The sequence below is a fragment of the Polypterus senegalus genome, chromosome 15 (genome assembly GCF_016835505.1).
Source record: "Polypterus senegalus isolate Bchr_013 chromosome 15, ASM1683550v1, whole genome shotgun sequence".
NCBI lineage: Eukaryota > Metazoa > Chordata > Cladistia > Polypteriformes > Polypteridae > Polypterus > Polypterus senegalus.
Window position 1 is genome coordinate 97,853,418 of NC_053168.1, and position 26,145 is coordinate 97,879,562.

General features: G+C 40.7%; 1 protein-coding gene across 5 annotated transcripts in view; it reads right to left on the bottom strand.

Moving 5' to 3' along the window:
• Positions 1–8,324: 8,324 nt before the first annotated feature.
• Positions 8,325–26,145, bottom strand: part of arpp21 (cAMP-regulated phosphoprotein, 21) — a 101,784-nt gene continuing 83,963 nt past the window's right edge. For 3 of the 5 annotated variants that reach the window (XM_039737265.1, XM_039737266.1, XM_039737267.1), the window contains 4 exons: positions 23,752–24,015; positions 22,744–22,852; positions 14,664–14,815; positions 8,328–8,867 (listed from right to left, as the gene is read on the bottom strand). In XM_039737265.1, coding sequence (XP_039593199.1) covers positions 8,619–8,867; positions 14,664–14,815; positions 22,744–22,852; positions 23,752–24,015 — 774 coding nt within the window. In that variant the 3' untranslated portion in view covers positions 8,328–8,618. Of the gene's footprint in view, positions 8,868–14,663; positions 14,816–22,743; positions 22,853–23,751; positions 24,016–26,145 lie in introns of all 5 variants that reach the window. The other 2 variants (XM_039737269.1, XM_039737268.1) reach the window with 2 other exon arrangements.

Consider the following 26,145-nt stretch of genomic DNA (forward strand, 5'->3'; position numbering starts at 1 on the left):
TTGCGCCCTGTGCTGGCTGGGATTAGCTCCAACAGACCCGCGTGACCCTGTAGTTAGGATATAGCGGGTTGGATAATGGATGGATGGATGGATGTTTTATATTATCTTTATAATTGTATGTGTATGTGATCAGATAATTGTTTCTAGGAAATTGCCTTCATCATTTTTAAATTTTTGCAGCATTCTTGTTTGTGTACTTAAATGGTAGAGCTTGCATTTTAATTTCATAATTTTAATTATCATTTCCTTTTTTGCAGAAAATACCTCCCATACTAGATGAGCGTGTGTTTGCGTACAGTGGCGTATTATGAGATTTAGCAGGGAGTGTCATGCATGTGCAAATAGGAGGCAGCTGAAGGGCTTAACGATTAGTAGTAACACATCTGCTCAGGGGGCGGTGGGGTGCAGTAACTCTTTTTCTAAGTCTCCTGCTGACCATTCCCGGGAAATCCCACCAGGAGCCGCTGCCTCAGCTTGGGACACAGCACTTCTGGCCCCGGCTCCGAAGACGACATCACTTCCTCCAGACTCCCTATAAAACCTCACTCCCTTCCTCTGGGTTTCACTTCTGTTTTGGACTCTGTCTTGTAAACATTACTTGCTACCTAGCTTTTTACTTTTGCAGCAGAGGAGCACATTATACGGGTGGCTGCCCCAAACCTTTGCAATGTCTGGTGTCCTTCCTTGTCACACTAGAGGAACTACTGTATCGACCAGACAGATAGTAGGAAATCTCTTCTAAAGCACCACTCTTCTATCAATTATTATTCTCAGAATTCTCTAAACCACAGAGAAAATACGCATTTTCATACAATCTAAATTTATAGATACTCATTTCATTTATCTCTCTCAATAATGAAGACACCAGGAAACACAGTTTTGCAATACAGAGAAAATAACATAATGTTTTGTTTTATTTACCATAGTTTATTAATATTACAGTTTTCTTGCTTGTCTAGAGGGTGCTCTCTCTGCAGTGTTTCTTAGTACACAGCCTTCTCGAGGATCCTGCTATTCTCAAGAAAGCAACAAATACAGACATGAGTCTCCTCTTAGATGACTTTGATTAGAAGCACTTCTTTTCAATTCTAACTCTGCACCTTGTAGACTAATCTCAACGATCAACCGCTGAGCCATGTAATACAAAAGCATTCCCGTCACATGTTTAGAAATACATTTGGAAAGACAGTGACCTTGTATCTCAATGGCCAGAACTCTCCCAGGACATCTGCTGGGAGATCTGAAGGACTTTGAATCAGAAGACCAGGAAATTACCAGTAATTGAGATCTTTCGTAGGTTCACTCGGAGGTCGTGACTCCTAATTGCTTCTATTGATTAACACTTCTGAAAAAATGTCAGTTGTGTTGTTGCTTTTAATTAGCAAGCCCTGGCTTTGCAGTTCTCTGCTTGCTTGCCATTAGTTGCTGTGCTCCAGGTGAGCCTTTTCAACATTTCAAGAAACAAAGCCGAGACTGCTCCGTTTCAGCTCCTAGGTCAGACGTCCCAAGGCAGCACATGTTTCTTTTCTTCAGTCCACTCAAAAAGCGGATCAGCTGGGTCACTCATTTCTGAGCAATGCATGTGTTGTCCCACCCATGCACTACTGTCCCATGTGTCTCAGATGTAGACAGATTTTGCTGAACATCACAACATCTAATCCTCTGTTTCATTTTATGTAGTGCTTTCAAAAGCATGTTTACTCAGTATGTTCAGTATTCAGTATATGACACCTTGACCAGACTTAACTAGGAGACTTAGTGCTCTGTCTCTTACATCTATCCATTTTCGAAACCACTCATCGCTTTCAGCTTCAAGGGGAGCAGGTGGTCATGAGTGCAGGTCTGCGGTGTTAGTACATCTCACAGAAAACACCACCCTAAAACAGTCACTCATATAGGGCAATTTAGTGCAGCCAAAAGATCTAACATGTATATTTCTTGGAACATGACAATAAAAACACACACATGCAGAAAAAGAACATGCAAACGTCCTACATACATAGCCTGGATTGAGATTCCAGCACACAGACTGGAGTAAAACCATAATTGGTACTTGTATAAATTAAGAAAAGAGAGCATTATTCTGCCGTATGATGTCTCACCAGAAATGTCTACTAGCCATCACATTAACAGTTACTTCCCGGGTGCTCAATCTTGACATGTTTTAAGAACACAGACTGGTTGATTAACCCACCTCATCAATCCAATATTCCTCATTTATAAGAGTGCTGGGGCTTTACTGTGAAGGCTGTTATTTAAAATAAAGTATCAGTTATATACATGGTAGGAAGCCCATTTAGTTATTTCCCCTTTTGCTGCCACTTTGGTGACCCTATATCCCTGAATCTGACTCTGATTGCCAGAAAATCCATTGTATTCCAGTACTGATTCGTGCAACATATTTAATTCAGATATTAATATAAGCTGCAGCTAAGCACAATAATCCAAAGTAAGCTTCTTGTCCTCAATGACACAGTAAATAGTGTGTAGCTGGCGATCTTGTCACTTGAATGCCATAATGAAATGTTTCCATTCATTAGGAGGCAGTAAGCTTTCTCAAACTGGCTGGCAGCTTGGCGCGGCATTTCTTTGCTCTAGTTTGCTGTCGCAGTTTTCTCACAAGCTCTTTACCATCTCATGAAGTGCGTCAAGACCACAGTTTTAAATGAATTATGACAGCTCCTTCAGCTTCTGGCCAGCTCTGCACAATTCACCAAGCGACATTTAGCTCAGACAACTGAGGTTGGTGGCAGAGCATAAAGAAAATCGCCTGTGCAGTGTCTGAGCAGCACCTCCGGGCCCTTTGCCTTTTCCACTTGCTGGAGTGAAGCAACAACATTCCATGTGGCACCCAATGACATTCTTAAATATACCTCATGTCACGTGTTGTGTAGAATTTCCCTGGCACACACATCATGTAACCTGAGTAAGGGGCTGCTAAAGTGTTGCCCTGCGCGCCTCTGCTGAATGACCTTTCTTGAATTAGGTAGTGTCTTATTTTCATTGAGCTAGAAGAGAAAAAAGCTGCAGTGATTAAGGGGGTGCTTGCACAGCACACACCTGGGGAGCTACTCTGATACGTGGCCCTTACTCCTCAAGACATGTGGGGTTGGGTAGGGATTAGAATTGGGGTTTGTTTTGATGAATTCAATTGAAGGCCACTGTTGACCCAAGTCCTACTGATTCCCATGCCCAATGTTGAGAAATGGTCAAAACAGGATGTATTTTCATGAGTACTGACCACCTACATTGATTCATAGTTGGAGATAAGCAGAAACAAGTGATATGACTTTTGCATCAGTTGCAGGGAAGAGCAAGGCAGTTTGTCAACATCAGGTCTTTCTACTATCAGCTTGATTACATCTTGCCTGTCAAAAGGTGTCATTTTGCTTAACTTCTAAGCTGATAGTAGAGAATAGCCAAGCAAAATGACACCTTTTATTGGCTAACTAAAAAGATTACAATATGCAAGCTTTTCAGGCAACTCGGGCCTCTTCTTCAGGCAAAATGATGATGATGATGAGTTGCCTCAAAAGCTTGCATATTGTAATCTTTCTAGTTAGCCAATAAAAGGTGTAATTATGTTTAACTTCTCACTACACCCATAATGGCTAACACAGTACAACACCCTAGTACTACTGTCAGACATGTAAGTGGTCTGCTAGATATCATTGTATTCAGCTTGGATTGTACCTTAATGTAAAAACGAATGTGCAGTGGTCTTTAAGTTACTGGATTTCTACTTGGTCTGAAGTATTTTTCCTAATCTTTATAGGTTTATACAGTAATCATTGTCTCATGTAGAGAGTACAATGAAACTCTTATTTTTATTAGAGCTTTAGGAAACTTATTAAGAGACTGTACTACTTTGAATATCCAAGTTGAGTTCACTTTCATAAAGATGAAAGGATGTGAACATAAATATGGATGTGAAAAACACTCCCCATGTGGATTTCTCAGATGTTTCTCCTATGTCTCTGAAGGAGAGTCTTGGCTGAAATCTCTTATAGCACACTCTGTCTTTGGAACTTCTGAATACAATGCCATAGCTGCAAAATAATATGACAGATAAAAAAGGATGTCTGTTGTTCTAAAACTAGAAAATGGTGTACTCAGTTTCTCCCTTTTAATTGAGACCCACAGACAGGTTCATAAGTATTGGGACAATGACACAATATTCATAATTTTGGCTCTGTATGCCACCACAATGGATTTAAAATAAAGCAATCATTATGTGATTGAAGTGTAGACTTTCAGCTTTATTTTAAGAGGTTTACCAAATATATTGTATGAACCATTTAGGAATTACATTTTAGCTTAGTTATAGAATGGAAGCTGCCACTTTCATTTTGATGCACAGTATTTCATTTTTTGAAAAGTTGCATGCCCATGTATTCACTTCCACTGGAATTAGTTACACATTATTCTTTTACCTTGGCCTCAGGTTTAGAAGAAGCTCTTTATTTTGTTTCTTTCAACATATCTTTCCACAGAAAGTATTTGATAAGGTGCCACATGAGAGGTTGGGCATCAAACTAAAAGAAATGGGATTTCAGGGTGATGTTTTTGATGGCTGCAGAATTGCTCAGACACAGGAAGCAGAGGATGATGGTATGAGGAACCTCATCAGAACTGGCTGATACTAAGAGTGGTGTTCCACAGGAGTCAGTGCTAGGATCACTGCTATTTTTAATATATATATAAATGATTTGGATAGAAATATAAGCAACAACCTGGTAAAATTGGCAGATGAAGCCAAAATAGGTGGATTGGCAGATAATCTGGAATCTGTTAAATCATTACAACGGACTTGGACACCATGCAGGATAGGGCAGAATTGTGGCAGATGAAGTTTAATGTCAGTAAATGTCAGGTATTACACTTAGGAAGTAAAAATGGTATGAATACAGAATGGGATATCTGAAAATGGAGGAGTCGTAGTGGACTCTATGCTATCAACTTTCAGACAGTGTTCAGAAACCATTAAGAAGGCTAACAGAATGTTACATTATATAGCACGGTGTGTGGAGTAAAAGGGTACAAGGTAAGTACTGTGTGCAGTTTTGGTCTGCAGGGTACAAAAAAGGACATAGCAGTGATAGAAAAGGTCCAAAGATTAGCGACTAGGCTCATTCCAGGGCTACAGGGAATGAATTATGAAGAAAGATTAAAAGAGCTGAGCCTATACAGTTTAAGAAAAAGAAGATTAATAGGTGACATGATTGAAATGTTTAAAATTATGAAGGGAATTAGTACAGTGGATTGAGACTGTTATTTTAAAATGAGTTCATCAAGAACACAGGGACACAGTTGGAAACTTGTTATGGGTACATTTCATACAAACATTAGAGGGCTTTCTTTACACAGAGAACCATTGACACTTGGAATAAGATACCAAGTAGTGTGGTAGACAGTAAGACTTTACGGACTTTCAAAACTGAACATGATGTTTTTTAGAAGAATTAAGTGGATAGGACTGGCGAGCTTTGTTGGGCTGAGTGGCCTGTTCTCGTCTAGATTGTTCTGTTCTAAAAAGTATGTAATGCTAAGTACTCTGGCTCCTCATCCTGAGTTTGTATTTAGAGTGCTTTTCATGAGCCTGCAGTCTTTACCAAGCATTTCAGATGGAATGAAAGAGAGAATTAGTAATGAACACATGGCCTGGGGAGCGGTAGGACTGGATGCTTGTCTTCTGGCTCAGAGGTCTAACATTGCTGTGAGCAGCTCCAGGTTATCTATGCAACATTTTATTTTATGTTGAGTTGGTACAGTATAATGGGGGGCCCTGGATAAGTGACACCCCTTTTTCACTCTGATTGGCTTGCGCTTCCTGGCTGCTTTAATCTTGCCTGTTCCCATGGCATTAATCCCATCTAATTGTTTTGTAAATGTACTGCTATCAAACCCCTGGCTTTTATGTTCTTATCATTACACTCATTAAAAAGCAGCCCAATTCTGTTTCGTGTTTTTAATTAATTAAAGCTGAAAGCCTCAGCTAAAAATCAAAGTCTTTATTGGATTTTGCTCAGATCCCAAATGGGCAGCCCCTGAGCTGCAAGATTGCAATTTTACACACATGCTGCAAAATTTAATAGGTGGAATTCTGAAATGATCAGATTCACATTTAGCCACTAAAAACAGGCAGTGGGCCATCAAGGATTGATGTGGCATGTGCTCATTTATCCTGCTGAATTCTTGGTTCCACTCACTTAAGTGTGTGTTTCAGATTTCATGACCAATCCCTAGGAATCTACATGAGATGCTGTGCTTTTCTCTCTGCTTTGAATCTTTAGATTCATCACTGTGGTATTACCCTGACACACATGCACAGGCAGAATAAGGGTAAAGGGTCTTTTGTCTGGAAGGGGAGATATATTCTGAGAGTCAGTAAACAAAGTGGTTGGCTCATAGATTGCTTGGAAGATGAGTGACAGAAGATTACGATATTGCTTGTTTTCTTTTTTGCCTCTCTTGAGAGATCCAAATACATTAAGACTTTTACTGACCCAATCCAGTCTCTTATGAAAGAGTAATGACAATGAAATTACTGTGCTCAAGGCCTTGCATAATACATTTTCCAATGAGCACACTCCTAACACAACAGTACAGAACATTGCTAAGCCAGTCCCTTTGGGGCACAACTGAGCGTGTATGGATGAATTTGAACAGCTTCATATAATTTGAAGCACAGTAAGTGAATAGTAATGAGTGCTTTTCTTAGTTAACCTACTTGCATGTAACCTTAAGTATTAAAGTTCCAAGTGCCATTGTGACAATGACACTGTCATGACTATATCTCTACATGTGGTGGTTATCTGACAAAACACTTTATCACATTACTGTTATTTTAAGTCCAGCAACATGCAGATTCTTCCAGTGGGCCATCTGATGGAGGAGTTAATTTGGATCAAGGTACCAAGTCCTCACATCCAGCTCTACTGTTTTCTGTCACTCCTTCCAAATGCTGCTACAGCAAGAACTGTGATAAGAAACGTAATGAGTAATCTGTGCATTTCAGTTCAGCAGCTATTCTGAGGATTGCCAGAGTGTAGTACACTGGTGCTATTGTCTCATGCGCCTAATAAAGTCATTTAGCTCTTGTACCTGGTCACTATATACCTTTCTTTACCTATCTGCTCAGGGACCAAGTGATTACCTTTTGACGGGACAACTGCAACATGTCTACATTTAGCCACTGACAAAGCTTGACATAATCTCTTGCTTCTGCACAGCCTACATTGAATCCAATCACTTCGTCATACCTGATCTTTTAGTCATTTTGGCAGTGGGCAGCCATAGGAAGGCTTTCTTTTGACTCATTTTGCTTTGTCTTTTTAAACATTCATTGATAGACAAGACATATATGGGTAACAACAAAGAGTCTGCTTTTGAACATTGAGAATCGAACCAGTGCAAAACACTAATGAAGAAGTGTCATTTATAGCTGTACTTTCTGAAGCACCTTTCACAAGAGAGCATGACTTTGCATGTGCTGCTGGATATGTGTGGCTTCCCTGTGAGTGCCAGTTTTGCACATTTTCAGCCTATGCAGAAAGACAAAATGGTTTTTAAATGGCAGAATCACCATCTGGCTCTTCATAAAGGTGTTTCACCTCCAGGGACACTATACAGATAGTCTTTGTGTGTGGGTCCTGTTACTTGTGATGGCTGGTATTAATAGTGCACCTGTATCTCCATTGAATAACTATACAATAAGCTGCGTACCTTCACCTGTATTCTTTGGATCTCCTAGGGACCATGTCACACTCAGAAGGCATCACAGGTCTGGGTCCCAGTTACATTCTATGCAAAATGGTTTCAGCAGATCATTCCCTTTTCACTAAACTTTAAGTGTGATCTTCATACGGGCACTACTGGAAGACACTTGCTTCATTTTTTATATTCTGAAAGATGATCCAGTCTTCATTGGAAGCACTGTGTAGAAGTTTGCTTCCTATAGGTAGTGCATGCCTAATATCACATACCAGTTGGTGCTCTTTGGTTCCAATTTTACACAGCACAACCCAGGATTGGTTCCTGCCTTGTGCCCTGTGTTGGCTGGGATTGGCTCCAGCAGACCCCCGTGACCCTATTCGGATTCAGCGGGTTAGAAAATGGATGGATGGATGGATTTCCCTTCAAAGAGAATGACTGCAGATTACAAAGCTCACCAGTAGAAGGCAGTTTTTCCCCTGAAAACCAAAAGCACACACAGGAGCAGCAAAGAGAGGAGGCAGTAAGTAGAAAGGTGACCTTTCTCCATGAGGTCAAATAGCTTTATTGTGCTAAACACTTCAATACAGTATATATATATATACTGTTTATAGATAGATAGATAGATAGATAGATAGATAGATAGATAGATAGATAGATAGATAGATAGATAGATAGATAGATAGATTTATGCATATAAAACTCTGTTGTATATCGAAATAATTTCTTCCATTCAGCGCTTCTTCAGTCCATTACAGCTTTGGTACAAGGGCATTTTATTCTATTCTTAAATATTTCTCACGAGTCAGCACAAAGTACAAAACTAATCCAATCGTGATTTATTACAATTTACACAGTGGTGAAATGCAGTAGGAAGAATATGCACCGTCTAACCTGGGCATGCCTCAGTACTTCACCTGCCACCCTGTACTGCTGATGCCCGCACAGTTTGTCCTGCAGCTGGCTGGGACTACTGACACATTGCTGGAGGGACAATGTGGGCTGACCAGCCGAAGGCTGCTTGGTGGAGAAGGAGGCACCATGCTGCAGTAAACCGGGATGCCAGTTGATGGAAGTGGGTTTTGTCCCGACTGACTGGGCAGCATCATTGTTTGTTGGTATGACTGCAGAGGCATCCCTTGGGTCATTGGCACCTAGAGAGCACAAAAGAATATAATTACAACATACCTTGCACTTAGTGTTAAGTCACTCAAGAAACTGAAGGGAGAGCAAGTTTGCCAGCTCCTAGGGAACACGTACTTCATCCACTCTAAGTGCCACATTGAGTCGTTATTATCTTTAATGTGTTCACTTGGCACATTTTTAACGTTTGCAACTGTCTAACAGATTTCTATGTTCTATTTTTAGGTGGCACAGTCAGCCCTGAATGTAGCTACCATGTGTCCCCCTCTCACCAACTGCCTTACACCCAATGTATTCTCTTAGCACTTTTCTCACTTGTTGCTACTGCCATCTATATACTGCTCAGTTGGTATATTTAACTTGTATACAGCTTCCAAGTATTTCCAAAATCAAGTGTCTTGCTAATGCTTCATAATTCTGTTAGTCACCTAAAAAGCCATCATCAATGCCAATGATCTCACTTGTCACATTCTACAGCTTTCTCCACCTTTGAAATATCATTTTCATTAAATTCAATATTATTTAAATCATGCAGTGTCTTCATTCAGGCTAATTTATTTGTACCAATCAGTTTATGGTTGTATGTTCAAGTTATTCAATTGCAAATTTGCTGTTAATTCAAACTATGACAGCAAAAATCATAATAAGTAAAAACACGTTAACTCAATTTCTTAAATCACCACACCAGCTTCCAGTTAAGTTTAGAACTCATGTTTAAATCCTCATATTGAAATACGAGTATATTCTTGTGACTAGCAAAAAAGAGCAAATCTCTATTTATTTCAATGTGCTGTAGGAAGTTAAAAACTTCTAACAAAAGTCATAGTTTTGTGACAATTAGTGGTAAATCAATCAAGCAAACTTTCAATACAGGGCAAATCAAATATAATCTTTAATTTTAGTTGGATACCTGCAATTCCAAAATAATCAGCATATTTTGTTCTTACTGAAAAGAGTTTTTCCTTCATTTTAAAGACAAAATACAAAGTTTGCACTGCATCTCCAGACTCTTAAAACATTGGCATCTGATAGATGATCAAGTGACACTTGTACAGTGAAACACTGCAATTGGGAAGCGTCCTTGTGAAAAACAGTATGATGCCAAACAAAAAAGAAAGTAAACAATAAATACAATTGATTTTTAATAAAATCAGATGAGGAAAATTTCCCTAAAAATACAGCAAAATGCATTTAATATACTTACACCCCATGACACTTGTACTCCACAGTATGTACTACAATCACAAGATACAAGACTGCTTAGAATTCACAATACAAATAAATCTATTATTAGATTTGCAGCTAAGCTATCAGGTCCCCAAACTCTACAAAACATCTACCGTACGTACCTGTTTAAAGTGGTCTTGTCAGCTACCACATTTAAATCAAGGCTTTAGACACATTACTATAGCACAGCATGCTCATGTGAGAGCTGCTGCTGTCCATACTAATATTCCTTTGCAATAATTGAAAGAGGATTATTGTGATAGGTTGTTACTAAGCATTTCTCATTATCTGCTGTGTCAGTTGACATCGCTTCCATCTTAAAGTTGCACTTCCTGACAAGTAAGAGGACCTCAGAATTGACGTGTCATTACCAAGGATACATACAATGCCCATCCGTCAGTGGTTACATGGACCCAAATCCATGTAACCCAAAATTATAAACAATATCATACATCTTATACATTGTGTGAAGTTTAGGGCTGCTGTTTGGTCATGCAGCTGTGGATTAAATGAACTTTAACCTGCTTTATTGTTTCTTTTTTCCCTAGTAACCATCTGGCATAAAATCAGTCCTCTGTTGACAGCTGACCTTGACTTAATGTATTCATGTAGTGTTATACTGCTATTTTGCATTTCTAAAATTTAGGAGCATTAAGAAGATAAATTATTTAAAAAGTCTAAAGTAATCTAATTAGGAGCGTTCATAAGAAATATAATTTCAAGAGATTTCCTTCATGAGGTAGAAGTCTTTAATAAACAAGAATAGTCTAAATTAGTGGTTCCCAAACTTGGTCGTGGGGACCCCCTGTGGCTGCAGCTTTTTGTTCCAACCAGATTCACAGTCAGAGATAATAATTCGTAATAACTGATCTCATTTAATTAACTGGTCTTTTATTCTCTTTTTTGATTCTGCACTGAGAAAAGCACAACAATATGGTTTTTACATTTATAAGAAAATAAGAAATATTTATATATATACTACTATGCTTCCCTTTTTTGACATAGTTTGCTCCCTTCATTCGACTCTAACATAGTCAATTAACAACAAGCCAAGCAGAGCAGACACCTGGGGTGATGAAACTTCAGAGTCAGACCCACTTATTAGGAAATAATGAATTAAATAACCAGAAAACCTGGAAAAACACAATAAAAATCAGGATGAAAATACTGTGAACAAGTAAAAAAAAACCAAAATACATATTTCCCATATAACTGCTTAGTATGTTTTAATTTAAAATTACCAAACAGAAACATTGAAATAATGACTCACTTAATTAGGCTTGGAGTCCACTGAAAAGCTGGTTGGAACAAAAACCTACAGCCTCGGGGGTCCCCATGACCACGTTTGGAAACCATTGGTGTAAAGGCACCCTGCCCAGGATTGGTTCCTGCCTTGTGCCCTGTGTTGGCTGGGATTGGCTCCAGCAGACCCCCCGTGACCCTGTGTTCGGATTCAGCGGGTTGGAAAATGGATGGATGGATGGATGGTTTAAATGTTCTCAAATGTAAAAGAAATTTGTATTTTTTACTGTCTGACAGGGGTCCTTAAAGGGCTAGATTTCTAGTAAAGATGATGGTGAGTGAACAACCAACCATTCAAGGACTGTCTAAATCTAAGGTCTGTTGGAAGTCAGCTTTTAGAAGACTTTGTGCCCCAGATATGTGTATAGTGCCACAGAAGTAATTAACCAGTGAAGCTAACAAAGAAGTTACATGGGACGTGTAAGAAGCTGGGAGAATTCCTTCACGCTTGTCAAGGGCATTAAGGAAAAGCTGAAAAACTATTGTGAATGCAAGGAATAATGACCAGGAGATGATAAACAATAGAATGCTCAAATTAGATCCAAGAAGAGCAACCAAACTAAAACATCTTTGTTTGGAAGGACCAGAGGGAAAAAAAGGCTAAAAACAAAAGGAAGGACAAAACCAAATAATACCTTCAGCTATCTTATTTACAATATTTTGAGGTACTGTCTACACTAGATTTTTCCTGCCAAGGGACACTGAACATGCCAAATACACTCACCTAAAGGATTATTAGGAACACCATACTAATACGGTGTTTGACCTCCTTTCGCCTTCAGAACTGCCTTAATTCTACGTGGCATTGATTCAACAAGGTGATGAAAGCATTCTTTAGAAATGTTGGCCCATATTGATAGGATAGCATCTTGCAGTTGATGGAGATTTGTGGGATGCACATCCAGGGCACGAAGCTCCCGTTCCACCACATCCCAAAGATGCTTTATTGGGTTGAGATCTGGTGACTGTGGGGCCATTTTAGTACAGTGAACTTATTGTCATGTGGGGCCATTTTAGTACAGTGAACTCATTGTCATGTTCAAGAAACCAATTTGAAATGATTCGAGCTTTGTGACATGGTGCATTATCCTGCTGGAAGTAGCCATCAGAGGATGGGTACATGGTGGTCATGAAGGAATTGACATGGTCAGAAACAATGCTCAGGTAGCCCGTGGCATTTAAACGATGCCCAATTGGCACTAAGGGGCCTAAAGTGTGCCAAGAAAACATACCCCACACCATTACACCACCACCACCAGCCTGCACAGTGGTAACAAGGCATGATGGATCCATGTTCTCATTCTGTTTACGCCAAATGCTGACTCTACCATTTGAATGTCTCAACAGAAATCGAGACTCATCAGACCAGGCAACATTTTTCCAGTCTTCAACTGTCCAATTTTGGTGAGCTCGTGCAAATTGTAGCCTCTTTTTCCTATTTGTAGTGGAGATGAGTGGTACCCGGTGGGGTCTTCTGCTGTTGTAGCCCATCCGCCTCAAGGTTGTGCGTGTTGTGGCTTCACAAATGCTTTGTTGGCATACCTCGGTTGTAATAAGTGGTTATTTCAGTTAAAGTTGCTCTTCTATCAGCTTGAATCAGTCGGCCCATTCTCCTCTGACCTCTAGCATAAACAAGGCATTTTTGCCCACAGGCCTGCCGCATACTGGATGTTTTTCCCTTTTCACACCATTCTTTGTAAACCCTAGAAATGGTTGTGCGTGAAAATCCCAGTAACTGAGCAGATTGTGAAATACTTAGACCGGCCCGTCTGGCATCAACAACCATGCCACTCTCAAAATTGCTTAAATCACCTTTCTTTCCCATTCTGACATTCAGTTTGGAGTTCAGGAGATTGTCCTGACTAGGACCACACCCCTAAATGCATTGAAGCAACTGCCATGTGATTGGTTGATTAGATAATTGCATTAATGAGAAATTGAACAGGTGTTCCTAATAATCCTTTAGGTGAGTGTATCTCCATACTTATACCCGATTATGTAACCCATACAGAATAGTAAAATTAATTCTATGGCATTGGGTAAAAAAAGACAATTAAACAAATTAAACATACTAGAATCACTATGAAAATGTGAATTAAAAGCAAAACACAATCATTAAGTTTTTCGTAGTAAGCAATGTTTTGGTAAGAATTTCAGATTTCTTCTGGTTTCCCATTATTTTTGCTCTGTCTCCAGGCATATTAAATAGAATGGTGTCCACCTGGTGCATTTTCTAAAGTATGATCAACTCTATTCATTAAGTCACCTAGGAGTCTGTGGGGGGTCCATGTATACAATTTATGCATTACAGACTGGACCTGTTTGCTTTGGGTTGCTATTTAAGCAAACCCATTTCTATGTATTTTGTGTTTTTCTATGCCATTCCTTTTTTGTTTTTCCTCTCTTTAATTTAACACATTATTGTAAAAAAAACAAAAACTTTGCTTTTGTCCTTTAAGCTATAGGTTTATGGTCATCTTCTCCCCTGAATGACATTTTTGAGTATTTTGATCTTTAAAAGCCTAAGACACATGTTGGAGCTTTGCAGGCTGAAAGGCTGGCCATTTTAGTTTGAGACTAAATGTCATGGGGTGAGGTCTGCTCCTGAGGCCAAGACATAGCAAAGTCCTGGTCTGGCTTTTATTTATTTTGAGGGCTACACACCTTTTCATGATTTTGGTGTTACTGAAACAACATATATAAATCCTCATCTTGACCAGAATTCACTAGGGATTGAATCAGGGAGGAGTGGTAGAGTAAGGATTTCACTGGCAGAGAGGTAGTGTGGTCAGAGGATTGAAGAGAGAGTATGAGAGAGAGAGAGCAAATCGGAGAGCTGAGTAGAAAAGTGTAAATAGAATGGTGCTTGAGGCAAGGTTTTTGGGTCAGCCACTCTACTGCAGAGGCTGTACTTTAAAAGGGTTTGGTCAGGTGCAGAGAATCAGCAGTTGTTTTTGTTTTCTGACTCTTGGTTTCATATTTATTGCTTTTCCTACAGTCATCCCTCCTTTTTGTAAAATTTCAGTAAATAAATCCTTAATTTTGATAAAGAACTTGTTTTGGGATTCTCTTCTTACTGGTGTTTTTGTACTTATGTGTGCTACATAACAATAAGCTGGACAAAATGAAGTGTGTTTATGCACAGTTTTCTAAATCTGTCTTTTTCACTCTCTCAAAGCCTCACTTCACTCATCCAGATATGTTGTACCTTCTCTCTGTTATTCTCCTTTTGGTCTATCTGTTAGTTTCCTTTCCCCCAGTGGAGACGACAAGCATACCTGATAAGAGGAGATGGCTGGGTATTGGACCATCATGCCTTGCACCTGGTTCCCCTGCTGACTAGACATCAAGTTCTGATTTTGCGGAGGCTGCTGCATTCCCATGAGGTTCTGGAAGCCTTGTTGCTGATTTGACAATAAAGGCTGGTAACCTGGCATAAAGAAACACACTCCTAATTACTAATCAGGTAGACCTATACAGGGTTTACTTTTTAGAAGACACCCTCTCCCACTGGCAGCAAATCCACTTGAGACATTGGCACCAACATTTCATCAGTTAAAGAACTTTCTTGACACTTGGTGTTCTATTGGAAACGGGGTGGTGTCACACCAGCAAAGTGAAGCTCAGGGACGAGAAGAGACAGCTAGCTTCCAAAACTTACTTGCCTGTTTGTGCCATGTGACAGGGAAGGGCACAATATAAATAAATACATTTAGGGATCAGCATATAGTTCCCTGAACAGTGAGGCAGAGGACTTACTTTTTTATTGAAGTTTTATATTAGACCAACGACTGACAATTTCCAAACGTTTTTCAAATTATCACAAGATCTTTGGTGGGCAGCAAAGAAGCAAAGCCATCAGGGAACAAAAGAGCTAATTATAGAGTTTTCAAGCCAAACGTAAGAAAACAGGATTCTGTTCTTTTATATGTACATGCAGTTTTTTCATAAAGTATTCAGACCTCTGCACTTTTTCACATTTTCTTATGTTGCAGATTAGTACTAAAATTGTTTAAATTCATTTTCTTGCTTATCAAACAACATTCAATACCCCAGAATCACAAAGCAAAAGCAGGATTTTTGAAACTGACACAAGTATTCAGACCCTTTGCTATGACACTTGAAGTTAAGCTCATGTGCATTCCATTTTATCAATCATTATTGATAGGTTTTTACATCTTGTTTCAAAACCACCTTTGGTGAAATTAATTGATATAATTAGTAAAGATACACACCTGCCTATATAACGTTTTAGAGGTATTTGTGTGTCAGAGCGAAAAGCAAGTCATGAGGTTAAAGGAATTTTCTGCAGAGCTTAGAGACAGGATTGTGTTAAAACAAAGATCTGGGGAGGGCTACAAAATTTGCAGCATTAAAGGTTCTCAAGAGCATAGTGGCCCACATAATTCTTAAATGGAATATGTTTGGAACAACCATCTCCTAGAGCTGGTTTCCCAGCCAAACTGAGCAATCAGAGAAGAATGAAGTTAGTTAAAGAGGTGGCCAAGAAATCAATGGTCACACTGGTTGAGCTCCAGGAAACATGTGTGAAGACAGGAGAAACTTCTAGAAGAACAATGACCACAGCAACACTCCACTAATCTGGATCTTAAGCCAGAGTGGCCAAACAACACATGAAAGCCCACTTACAGTTTGCAGAAAGGCACTTTGACTATGAGAAACAAGATGCCATGGCCTGATGAAACCAAGAATGGACTTTTAGGCTTCAATTCTAAGAACCACGCCTGGAAAAAAACTAGAAACTGCTCATCACCTATGCAGTACCATTCATGGACTAGGAGACTAGTCAATGTTAAGAGAAAGCTGATCAGAGTAAAGTACAGGGATATCCTTAATGAAAACCTGCACCAGAGCTCTCAGGACCTTAGACTGGGACAAAGGTTCATCTTCCAACATGACAATGTCCCTAAATACAAAGCAAGGACAACACATGTCACCTCTATGAATGTGTGTTGTGAGTTGTCAAGCCAGAGCACAGATTTGAACCAAACTTTAAAACTCTGATGAGAAACCAGAAAATAGCTGTCCATGAATAGTCTCCATTCAACCTGACAGGGCCTGAGAGGATCTACAGAGAAGAATGGCATAATATCCTCAAATCCAGGTGTGCAAAACTTGTTGTGCTAAACCAAGATCACTCCAGGCTGCCAAATCACTGCAAAAGGTGTTCCAAAGAAATACTGAGTAAATGGTCTGAATATTTGTGTCAATGCGATGTTTCAGTTTATTATTTTTAATTAATCTGCAAAAATGAAAAAAAAAATCTTGTTTCTGCTTTGTCATTCTGGGGTACTGAGTGTTGCTTGCAGAGGACAAAAAAATCATTGAAATGACTTTAGCATAAGACTGCAACATAATAAAATATGTAAAAAATGAAGTGGCCAGAATACTTTCTAAAGGTACTGTATACTACAGATAGACTCACTTGTACCTTTCTCATACACCTGAAATGAAACACCTTTGCACACACTTTTAGACAAGCATCTGACCTCACATACACACTTGCAGAGTACTCCTTTGCACATATTCAGCCTTTGTATTAATGGCTGATGGGTAGATGCTGTGTCTAGCTCCATCTAGTGGAGACTAAATTGATTGATGACACCCAACCCACAAGTTAAGAAAGGAACAGAAGTGCCTGCCACCTCTAAAGAACGTTTTTTAGAGGTTCTTTCAGCTGACAGTTATGCTGGATTTAGTAGAGTTGGTTGTGTTTTTAAAATATGATCTTACATTATTATAAGACACAGTACAAGCAGGAGGCCATCAAGGATTAGGATGCCAGTGCAGTTTTCAGGATAGCTGATATGGACGTGTTTTTAAGTTAGCACAACATAAAGCTGCCACATGAAGGATCTGAGTGAACTGAGCAACTAAGAGAAAATGAAAGCAGAGACAGAGGCAGAATGTTCAGAAGAAGGCACGCACTCCGGCACTAATTGCGCTTTACTCTTCTCCCATGATGAATGCTCCATAGCTTCACTGGAAATTGGCCTGGAAACAGATCAATATAATGCTGGAGCCGTAGAGCTTTTATTTCGCCAGTGGGTCTCATCTAATAACGCCGCACGCTAAGTCTCTCATCTCTCACGCTTGCTATGCTATTAGGCACAGGGGTGTCAGCATTGAGCAGCAATAAATCAGCAAGTGGGAAATGCAGGCAATAGGAGGGAAGGCCAAGGTAATGCTGAGTGGATTGAGAATCCGGGAAGCAAGCTGACATTCTGCTAGAGGGCGCTACAAAAAAAAAGAGAACTGACTCTTTGGGATGTGAGATTAAGGTCCTATATGATGGGCTATTTCACTAACCCAACAGAAACTTGAAAGGAGAAAAAATGAGAGTGGTGTGCAAGCTAAAGCACTAGAGGTCCATTCTGACATCCAGAGTGACTACAGGTCAGATATTATGGACATGGAATGAAAAAGCTGTAGAATATTATTTTAATAGTGGTAGAGGCCACCAGAAGGCAGCATTGAGCTTTTTAGGTGACCTTTATCCTCCAGGATCCAGCCTGGCCTGGAGCCATCGTTTTCAGCAAAGACTTGCAGAGTGGTGATTAGTGGTGGGCTGCTGAATGCTGTCTGTCTTAGACTCTTTGAGTGACACTTGAATTTATCTGCATGGCAGTGCAGCACAGGATGAAAAAAGATTTTGATAACTTGGCTTGACACAAAGATCAGAAGCATAAATCAAAAAGCAGATGCAGCATCTGTTGGCCATTTGTTTCCATCATTTCCCTGCTTAAGTGCTGGCTCATGTGAAGCAGTCTCATAGGCAGCATCAGCATCAGCATCCACATGCTGGTAAGTTAGGAGAGAGAATGCTATGGGCACCGTCAGCTCAGTATGGAGAAACAGCAGCCAGAAAGAACACAAAATAGATTAGTTCTAGGGTTTCCTGTTGTGTTGTATTCTTCTCTCCACATCAGGAGAGAGCAGTAGTACCCTGATAAACTGTCCAGTGCCTTCTGCAGAGTAAGGTGGAATTCATCTACAAATGTCTTCTACAGGACAAATGAAAGCAAATTGTTCCTTTACAATAGTTGCAGGACTGACCCATATCTGCACATTTCTGTGGTGACCAATAACTGTAATGTAATACTGTTTTACAAATACAGGGTGAATACATATCTGTGTACCTCTGGTTGCATCACAAATATCCACATGCATTAAAGGAGAATTAAATTTAATTTAGACCGGGATGACTAAAACAAAAATTAGACTAGAGTAGTTGTTCTGGTGTGAGATTCTGAGTGTTTGCTCTTTTAATTTTGTTGGAAACCTTTTCCGCTATTCATAAGATGTGTATTTTATTTTTGCAATCAGTGTGATGACCTGGGAGCATTTACTGAAGATTAGCTGACCAGTCAAGTGTTTTTCCCCAGGTTGATCAACACAATCACCAATTTGTCCCAACTTAAGCCAGAACCTCAACCTAACAGTGGCACTCTGAGAGAAGAGGCAGTGCACCATGCTTATGAGAAAATCAAGGACACAGGCATTGGAAATTTTTTCTTCTCTCAAACATCCATTCATCAAAGTATCCATCAATTAAACCTGCTTAAATACAGTTCAGAGTTGTGGGGCTGTAGGCTGGAACCAGCATTGGGAAGAAGTCCATTATGGAGTACATCCACGCACATCCATATTAACTAATATTCACGCAAAATAGACTTGCCAGTTAATAAAACGAGGATGATCTTGGAATATGGTCAGAAGTAGCAGATGGGAAAACACACACACACACTCACACAGGAAGAATGTCCAAAACTGTAAACAGACTGAGATTTGAACCTAGTACACCTAAACTGTGAGGCAGCAGTGCAAATGACTTCATCACCAATTCACATATATATACATCTTATTTTGTTAAATTTTGTTCTTTGGCTATTCTGGTCTAAAGCTACATGCCAATAGATTTTGCTTGATGTTTGATTTGAAATCAGTGTCCCCATGGCAGTGTATACATTTACAAGAGGAAAAATAATAGAGAAGCGTCTTAAGAAAGTCATCTCACAATATAAAATAAAACTCTCAAGCTGTCTTAATCCAATTCAGCATCACAGGAAGCCACAGTCTATTACTGAAGCACTGGACGATAGACTGGAACCAAACATGCAAGTCCATCACAGGAAACATACACACCTGCACTTTTATGAGGCCATTTTAGAATTGACATTCAACTTTATAATGTAGGATGATGGAGGAAGCCTGGTCTAACCTATTCAGGCATGCAGGGAAAATGGAAATTCTAGGCAGATACTGACTGAGCGCCCAAAAGGCAGGATCCTGGAGACAACAGTGTTATTCAGTGTGCCACTCCCATTCCAAGAAAGGCAAGAAAAGAAGGCAAAGCCTATTTCAAGTAATACTTGTCAGTAAGGTCCAAGCCCAGGAGCCAGCATAATGTAACACTGTACAGAAAGCCAAAATTCTGGATAAGTAACAGAAAGAGAATGAGATCGACACCCTAGTAGACACAGTGAACAGCTGCATCCAGGCTTTCATACTGCAGTCCACCAAGGGGCTCATATCTGTGTTCACTCACAGCTATCCAGACGAATATTAAAAAAAGAGAGAGAAATGAAGGGAGCACATTAAAGACAGTCGCTTTTCTTATCTTATGTCCTGAAGTGATTCATGGCTTCAAGACATAATTGAATTTTCACCAGGCTCATCTCTTTCAGGCCCCTGGGACATTTGACTTCATAAAGTGCATTTGTGCCTACTGTGTAAAGCGTTTCAACTCATTAACACTTTCTTAGGACAGGAGACCTTTGTAGTAAAGGTAACAAGTCATGACTCTGCACAGTACCCCATGCAGAATTTCTAAAGGTAACCATAGCACACAAAGCTCAGCAGAGCATCACATACAGTCACCCTAAGGCACTGCATGCATACTACCACCATTAGGGTGGGCTAACAAAAAGAAAACTCTTAGGAGGATTGAGTTGATTCTGCTGCAAGACACAGGTCAATAATGGCAGAAGTGGACTACTGAAGGAGGCCAAGACCTACTAGGATGGCATTCCATCCAGGCACCTCAATTCTGGCATTTGTACAGGATGCCCTCAGTTTTTCTCAGATGCCAGAATTGCAAGAAAGGTCTGGGAATGTGCTTGTCCAGATGTTTATTTTCTCCTGAACTACACATTGTTTTTGTGATAGAGCCTTTGTGGTTATATCTTTGCTGATTTCTTGGTCTTATTGTGTAACGTGATCATTTATTCAGCATTCAACAGTAACCTACTATAGAGGGTATTGTATAAAAATAAGCACAACTGAATTAAAAGACTTGCCTGATGTGCCCTCCTTAAACCCTTAGAGTTGTGTCCCATGGGAGATGCCCATATACCTTCTGAACTCTGACACCAAACTGACTGTAATATGCAGCACGGCAGACAAACAAGCAGAAATTGATCAGAATGCTCAAGAGAAAGTGCTGCATTCTGTGGTACAATTCACAATGGAGGCAAACCTCAGCCTCAGGTTTGTAGACCCATGCTCACCTGGCCTGCGTCAGAGCCTTCATACCATATCTGGAGAAGCAGCAGATACATGAATTCCCCAGTGAGATTCCCCCATAGAGGAAATGGCTCTACTATTTAGGTGGGCTCCTTGGGCAGCACAATTTAAAGGGGGTATTTCAGGCATTTTCTAAACAATACAGAGTCTGAGTTTGGAACACTCAGACTCAATACAACTGTCTGATTATATGGTTTTATATTATTTTCATGTATTAGTCACTGGATTGTTTGGATAGTTATATGACATTTTTGCATACTCCAGCAAGGGTATCGTAAATAAGAATCATGGGTAAATATTTAAAGATAATTTTATTCCAATTTCATTTAATTTTGTGTTTATATTAAGTTTGTCAATTTTTTAAATTAATATATATGATATGTATATGTTTGTGGAGCTGCCTTCATAAGATTCTAAGTTGATTGTCACAATCATCATAAGGTGCATATTTGGCAGCTGGTGGTTTATATGAAGAACTACAGGATACAGTAAATTTATGGCTTAATTGGTAATTTTTTATATTAAAAATGTTTCATCTTTAGAGAAGCATTAAATGCAAAAAATATAAATGCATAAAGACAGTTAATACAGCCCGATTCCAACATTTTTTCAGAAATGTCATCACTTAAATGTATATTTTTTGAAAGACAGTCTTGCAATCAGACATTGCTATAAGTGATCAAACATCCCCCTCGACATTTTCAAAATGTAAATTCATTGCTTTGATTCCAAACTCTCCATGTTTCCCTAGTCCTATCTATCAGGTTTCTGTAAGACTAGCAGTGATGATTTCACTCAAAGCAAAGCAAGTGGTGGGGTGCCATTCACAGACTTGCCTACAGCAGTAAAACAGCTGCAGATCCCCTCATAAATGAAGTGGTGCCTGTAACAAAGCATGACCATCTTAGTAGGTAGGCCACATCTATAGCCCTATGGGCACCAGTTTACAGTGAGTAATCCCACAAGCCAGTATGTTTTTTAATCAAACTAGGGGTGTTCCAAGACTGTACAGGATTAATTTAATCTTATATCAGTGGGAGTGAGATAAAAACATCACATTCTGAGACAAAGCCATTGTAACAGTTTGAAATGAGACACTAACCTGTAAAGTAGCAAGCATTCATAATGGAAGGAGACTGTGCAGACACACTGCAATGGTTGGCACTTTTCTCAAATATGCAGCATAGAAGCATCCGGCAAATAAATGCTTAATTCAAAATGCTTATCCTCAAACAAGAAATGAACATATCCTCCATACAAGAAGTTCCCATTTTTATATTGGCTTCTCTAAATGTCATCCTGTGCCATAGGGCAGACTCCTACACAAAAAACAGCAGGATACAGATGTGGAGAAAACAGAAGGCCGAGGAGTCAGCAGTAGGAAAAGAGACCGGTTCACTGTGAGACCAGCTACTCAATCTCTTACAGTGTAACGGCCTCCGTTCCTACAGCCGAGTGTGGACAGATGACCACAGGACACGTGCAGGCAAGCACTGAAGACCCTGGAGCAATTTTTACACAACCAGGACATAACAGAGCACACTAGAAGCCATATTGGAAGCATTTCATTCCATATAGCAGCACTATCATCTGTTACCAGCCGCTAATATTGTTCAGTATGACACCGTGCTTACACAGACCCCTACACGGACCTTTCTACTCTTCTCATCTTAAGCTCTGGCTTCTCACTCCTACACCCCAAGGATGACCAACAGGAACAGAGCATGCAGTAAAGTTGCAAGATGTTTTTTTTCCAATTCAATCTCATTTTTTTAGACCCTCTGTGGCTACTCCACAAGTATCAGGTCCTACCTGCTGAAGGTGGATTCCTCTGAGCACTGAACTGGATGGGAGCCACAGGCCTGAACTGCTGGCTGGCTGAGGTAGGGTACTGAGAAGAGGAGTAATAATAAACTGGCACCTGAGAAGAAAAAAGACACAAAAGTCAGTCCGGCACCTAGAGATTGAGTTGGCAAGACTGGTGAAGGGATACTTGTTGAAAACGTCTAGGCTCATCCAAAGCACTGTTGTGGCTGAAAGTCAAAAACATTAAGTTTGCTGTAAGAACTCAGAGTTGATAGGTGTATATCACAGTTCATCCCAGTTTGCAGATTTGCACGCTTGCTGCTCAGATTTTATCGCCTTTTTTGTCTGTTACACAGCATCTCTGTGTTTTTTCTGCTTAACAGTAGATTTGTCTGATTGTTTGTCTTTTTTTTGCAGGTCTGTATCAACACATATTCTTTAATTTTCCCTGTTTCAGACTACAGTACATCCTTTCACCTCTGTGCCTGTCAGTGGGGCTGTATGTTTGTCTGCTCACAGCTCCTGACAATTTCGCTAGTATTGATTCCCAGTGCCTGCTGCTTTTTATTTTTTTTAGTTTTAGCTTACTGGTTATCTGCAACTCTCCCACACTACTTACTTACAAGCAGCCTGCCCACCCTCAGTATTTCAGGCAAAAGACACCATGAGACATCAGTGAAGACACTAAATCAAAGAGCCATTATGACCTACATGTTGTTATTGTGTAAATATGATTTGTGGTCACCTCCAATAGGTCTCGTTTAGCTGCAACTCATAGAGTGCCCTGTCAAACCATTGCACTCATCTGTGGCACCACCAGTAATTAAGTCTAATTTTCTTGGGGCATAAAGTATGTGTAATTTAGGATGCTCTTTGGAAAAGGCAGAGAGCTCTGTCAGGCGAACCCATTTAAATTAGGTGCTAATATCATAATTGAAAAGACATGTAGGATATTGAGGGTAGTGTCCATGTACCTCATCAGTCTAACCTACAAAAGAAGGTGGCATTCCTTACCTGAGCCGCTGGCTGCTGTTGCTGCACATATCCTTGTGGGGGTGACTGTAATACTTGCTGAGACAGTGGCGGTCCTGAACTGCTAAAGCCTCCTGGTGGCAACTGCTGAGTTGGAGAGGCAATGATAAAGCTGGGAGGCTGCTGCAATGGCTGAGACAAGAGACCTGGAGGAAAGACACTGCTAGAGGGTGCAGACTCTGGGGTCTCACCTGACGACTGTCGGCTCAGACTCATCTGTCCAAACTGAGAGGTCATATCATCTCGCTGCAAGACAGAGTAGAGAAGGAGTGATGAGGAGGGAATAACGTGTAATCAATTCAGACAAAGAAAAGTCAAGGAAAACTGTACTGCAATTTGTAATAAAGAAGCCAACAATGACACTGAGTGACACTTTCATAGTGATCAAGAGAGTCAGGGTGACATAAATGTGAAAACACACTATTAAATATCACAGGGATCAAGACAGACAAGACTACACAGATGCATGCTAAGAGAAAGGGAAGATCCACCGCGGCAGAGGAGCTGTCATGAGTCTCGCCACCCCATCGGGAGCCGGAAGAAGATGATGGTAGGGAACCGGAAGTCCCTCCTCGTGGCAGCTGTGGGATTGGATGGTGTGTTTCATGTTCCCGTCGATTATTGGTCAGAGGCAGGACCAGCGAATGTCCATCCCGAGCTGGGATGACCCGATGGAACACGGAAGGAGGCTCCACAGTGCACAGCCGGTGCGTAGGACTGATCAACAGGTAAGCCCTCCGCTGGCTGATACTCTGTTTGTGCTTACAGCTCAGAGTGACCCTGAGATTTTCAGCGGGGAAAACAGGAGTGCAAGCGGTCCCATTGAACATCCCAAGGAAGGGGGCACGAAGGCCGCAGAAGCATATGCCTAGGTGTCGGCTGCCAGGGTGCCGGCCGACGGGGGAAGCGTTGCCCGTTTGCTAGGACGTCAGGCAGTGGTGTCAGGGCAATGACTCTGCCCCGGTTTGCGGTTTGTGTTTTACAGGACCGAACCCTGGACGTACGCGAATAGGACCCGCTTCGTGGAAGGCCTGCCCTCGCGGGATGGGCCACTGCACCCAACAGGTCTCTGCTGATGGAGGGGCTATCTGGCACGAGGCTGGGGGCCAGACCCAGCCGGTAAGCCTGGAAGGACCGGGAGGCAGCTTATATGTCCCCCGGGCTATGAGGGTGCAACCGCCCTGGATAAGGAGGGGACCACAGGGATAGAGCGTCCTGGAGCCCGAGAAACCTGCACTTTTGCCCCACATGGGCAGGTGGAGGAAGAACCTTTCAGGGACACCCGGAGTGCTTCCGGGTACTTGCGCGGCACTTCTGCCACACCAGGAAGTGCCGCCAGAAGGTCATCAACAAGCACCTGGAGCACATCCGGGTGGACATAAAAGGGGCCGCCTTCCTACAGTCGGGGAGCTAGAGTCGGGAGCTGGAGGTGAACAAATCTCCAGTGACAGGAGGAAGAAAGGCGGCCCACGGACATTGAGAAAGGCCTGTGTTGGGGGTGTTTGGTGCTGGAAGCACTGTGTGCTGTGTGGGACTTTTGGCAGTAATAAACGTGTGTTTTATAAAGTGCTGGTGATTGTCTGATGGTGTTCGGACCGGTGCTCACAGCTTATACAAACCAAGAGATGCAGTCTTATAGACAAAAGACCTACCAGAGATGCAGTAAGAGACAATCTCACAGACACCAAAAGAAATATGGCCACACACATACAGGGAATTTCCCAAAAAGACATTCGGGGGTATTCACAGAGAGATCCAGAGAAAAATGTACACATAAAAACAACCTACCACATTATGACATTGATGGTTACAAACATGTTTGCACATACACAGGGGCACACCCCACAACAAAAGAGATCAAGCAAGACAGGGCTGCAGATCCACATTCACACTTGTATATACTGCTTTCACACACTGAACCAAGGGAATTCCCCGGTTTTAACTATGCTTCCTCAGACATGCTAAGATAAAACTGCCAGTGCTCACATACACAGACCCAAAAAAGAAATAGGAATTATCAAAGATGCAAAAAAATGTCTTTTTGTGTAACAGTAAATAGTTTGGTGAAATCAACATTTAATTTTTGTGTTTGAGCTACTTATTGCAAGAGGTACTCAATCAACAAAAATGCATTTGAGGCTTAGAAATAAAACTATGAACAAGATCCTATAAAACAGCAGGACCAAAACAATAAACAGCAAGAATTAAAAGCAGCATGTACCTCTGCATTAAGCTATTCCCAAAAGCTCAGTGTTTGACACCATTGACCATTTTATTTTACCACACAGGCTGGAAACTGACATCGGGATTCCAGAGATTGCCCTTGACTGGTTTAGCTCTTATTTATCCAGTACGTACAGAAATGTGCTGACAATA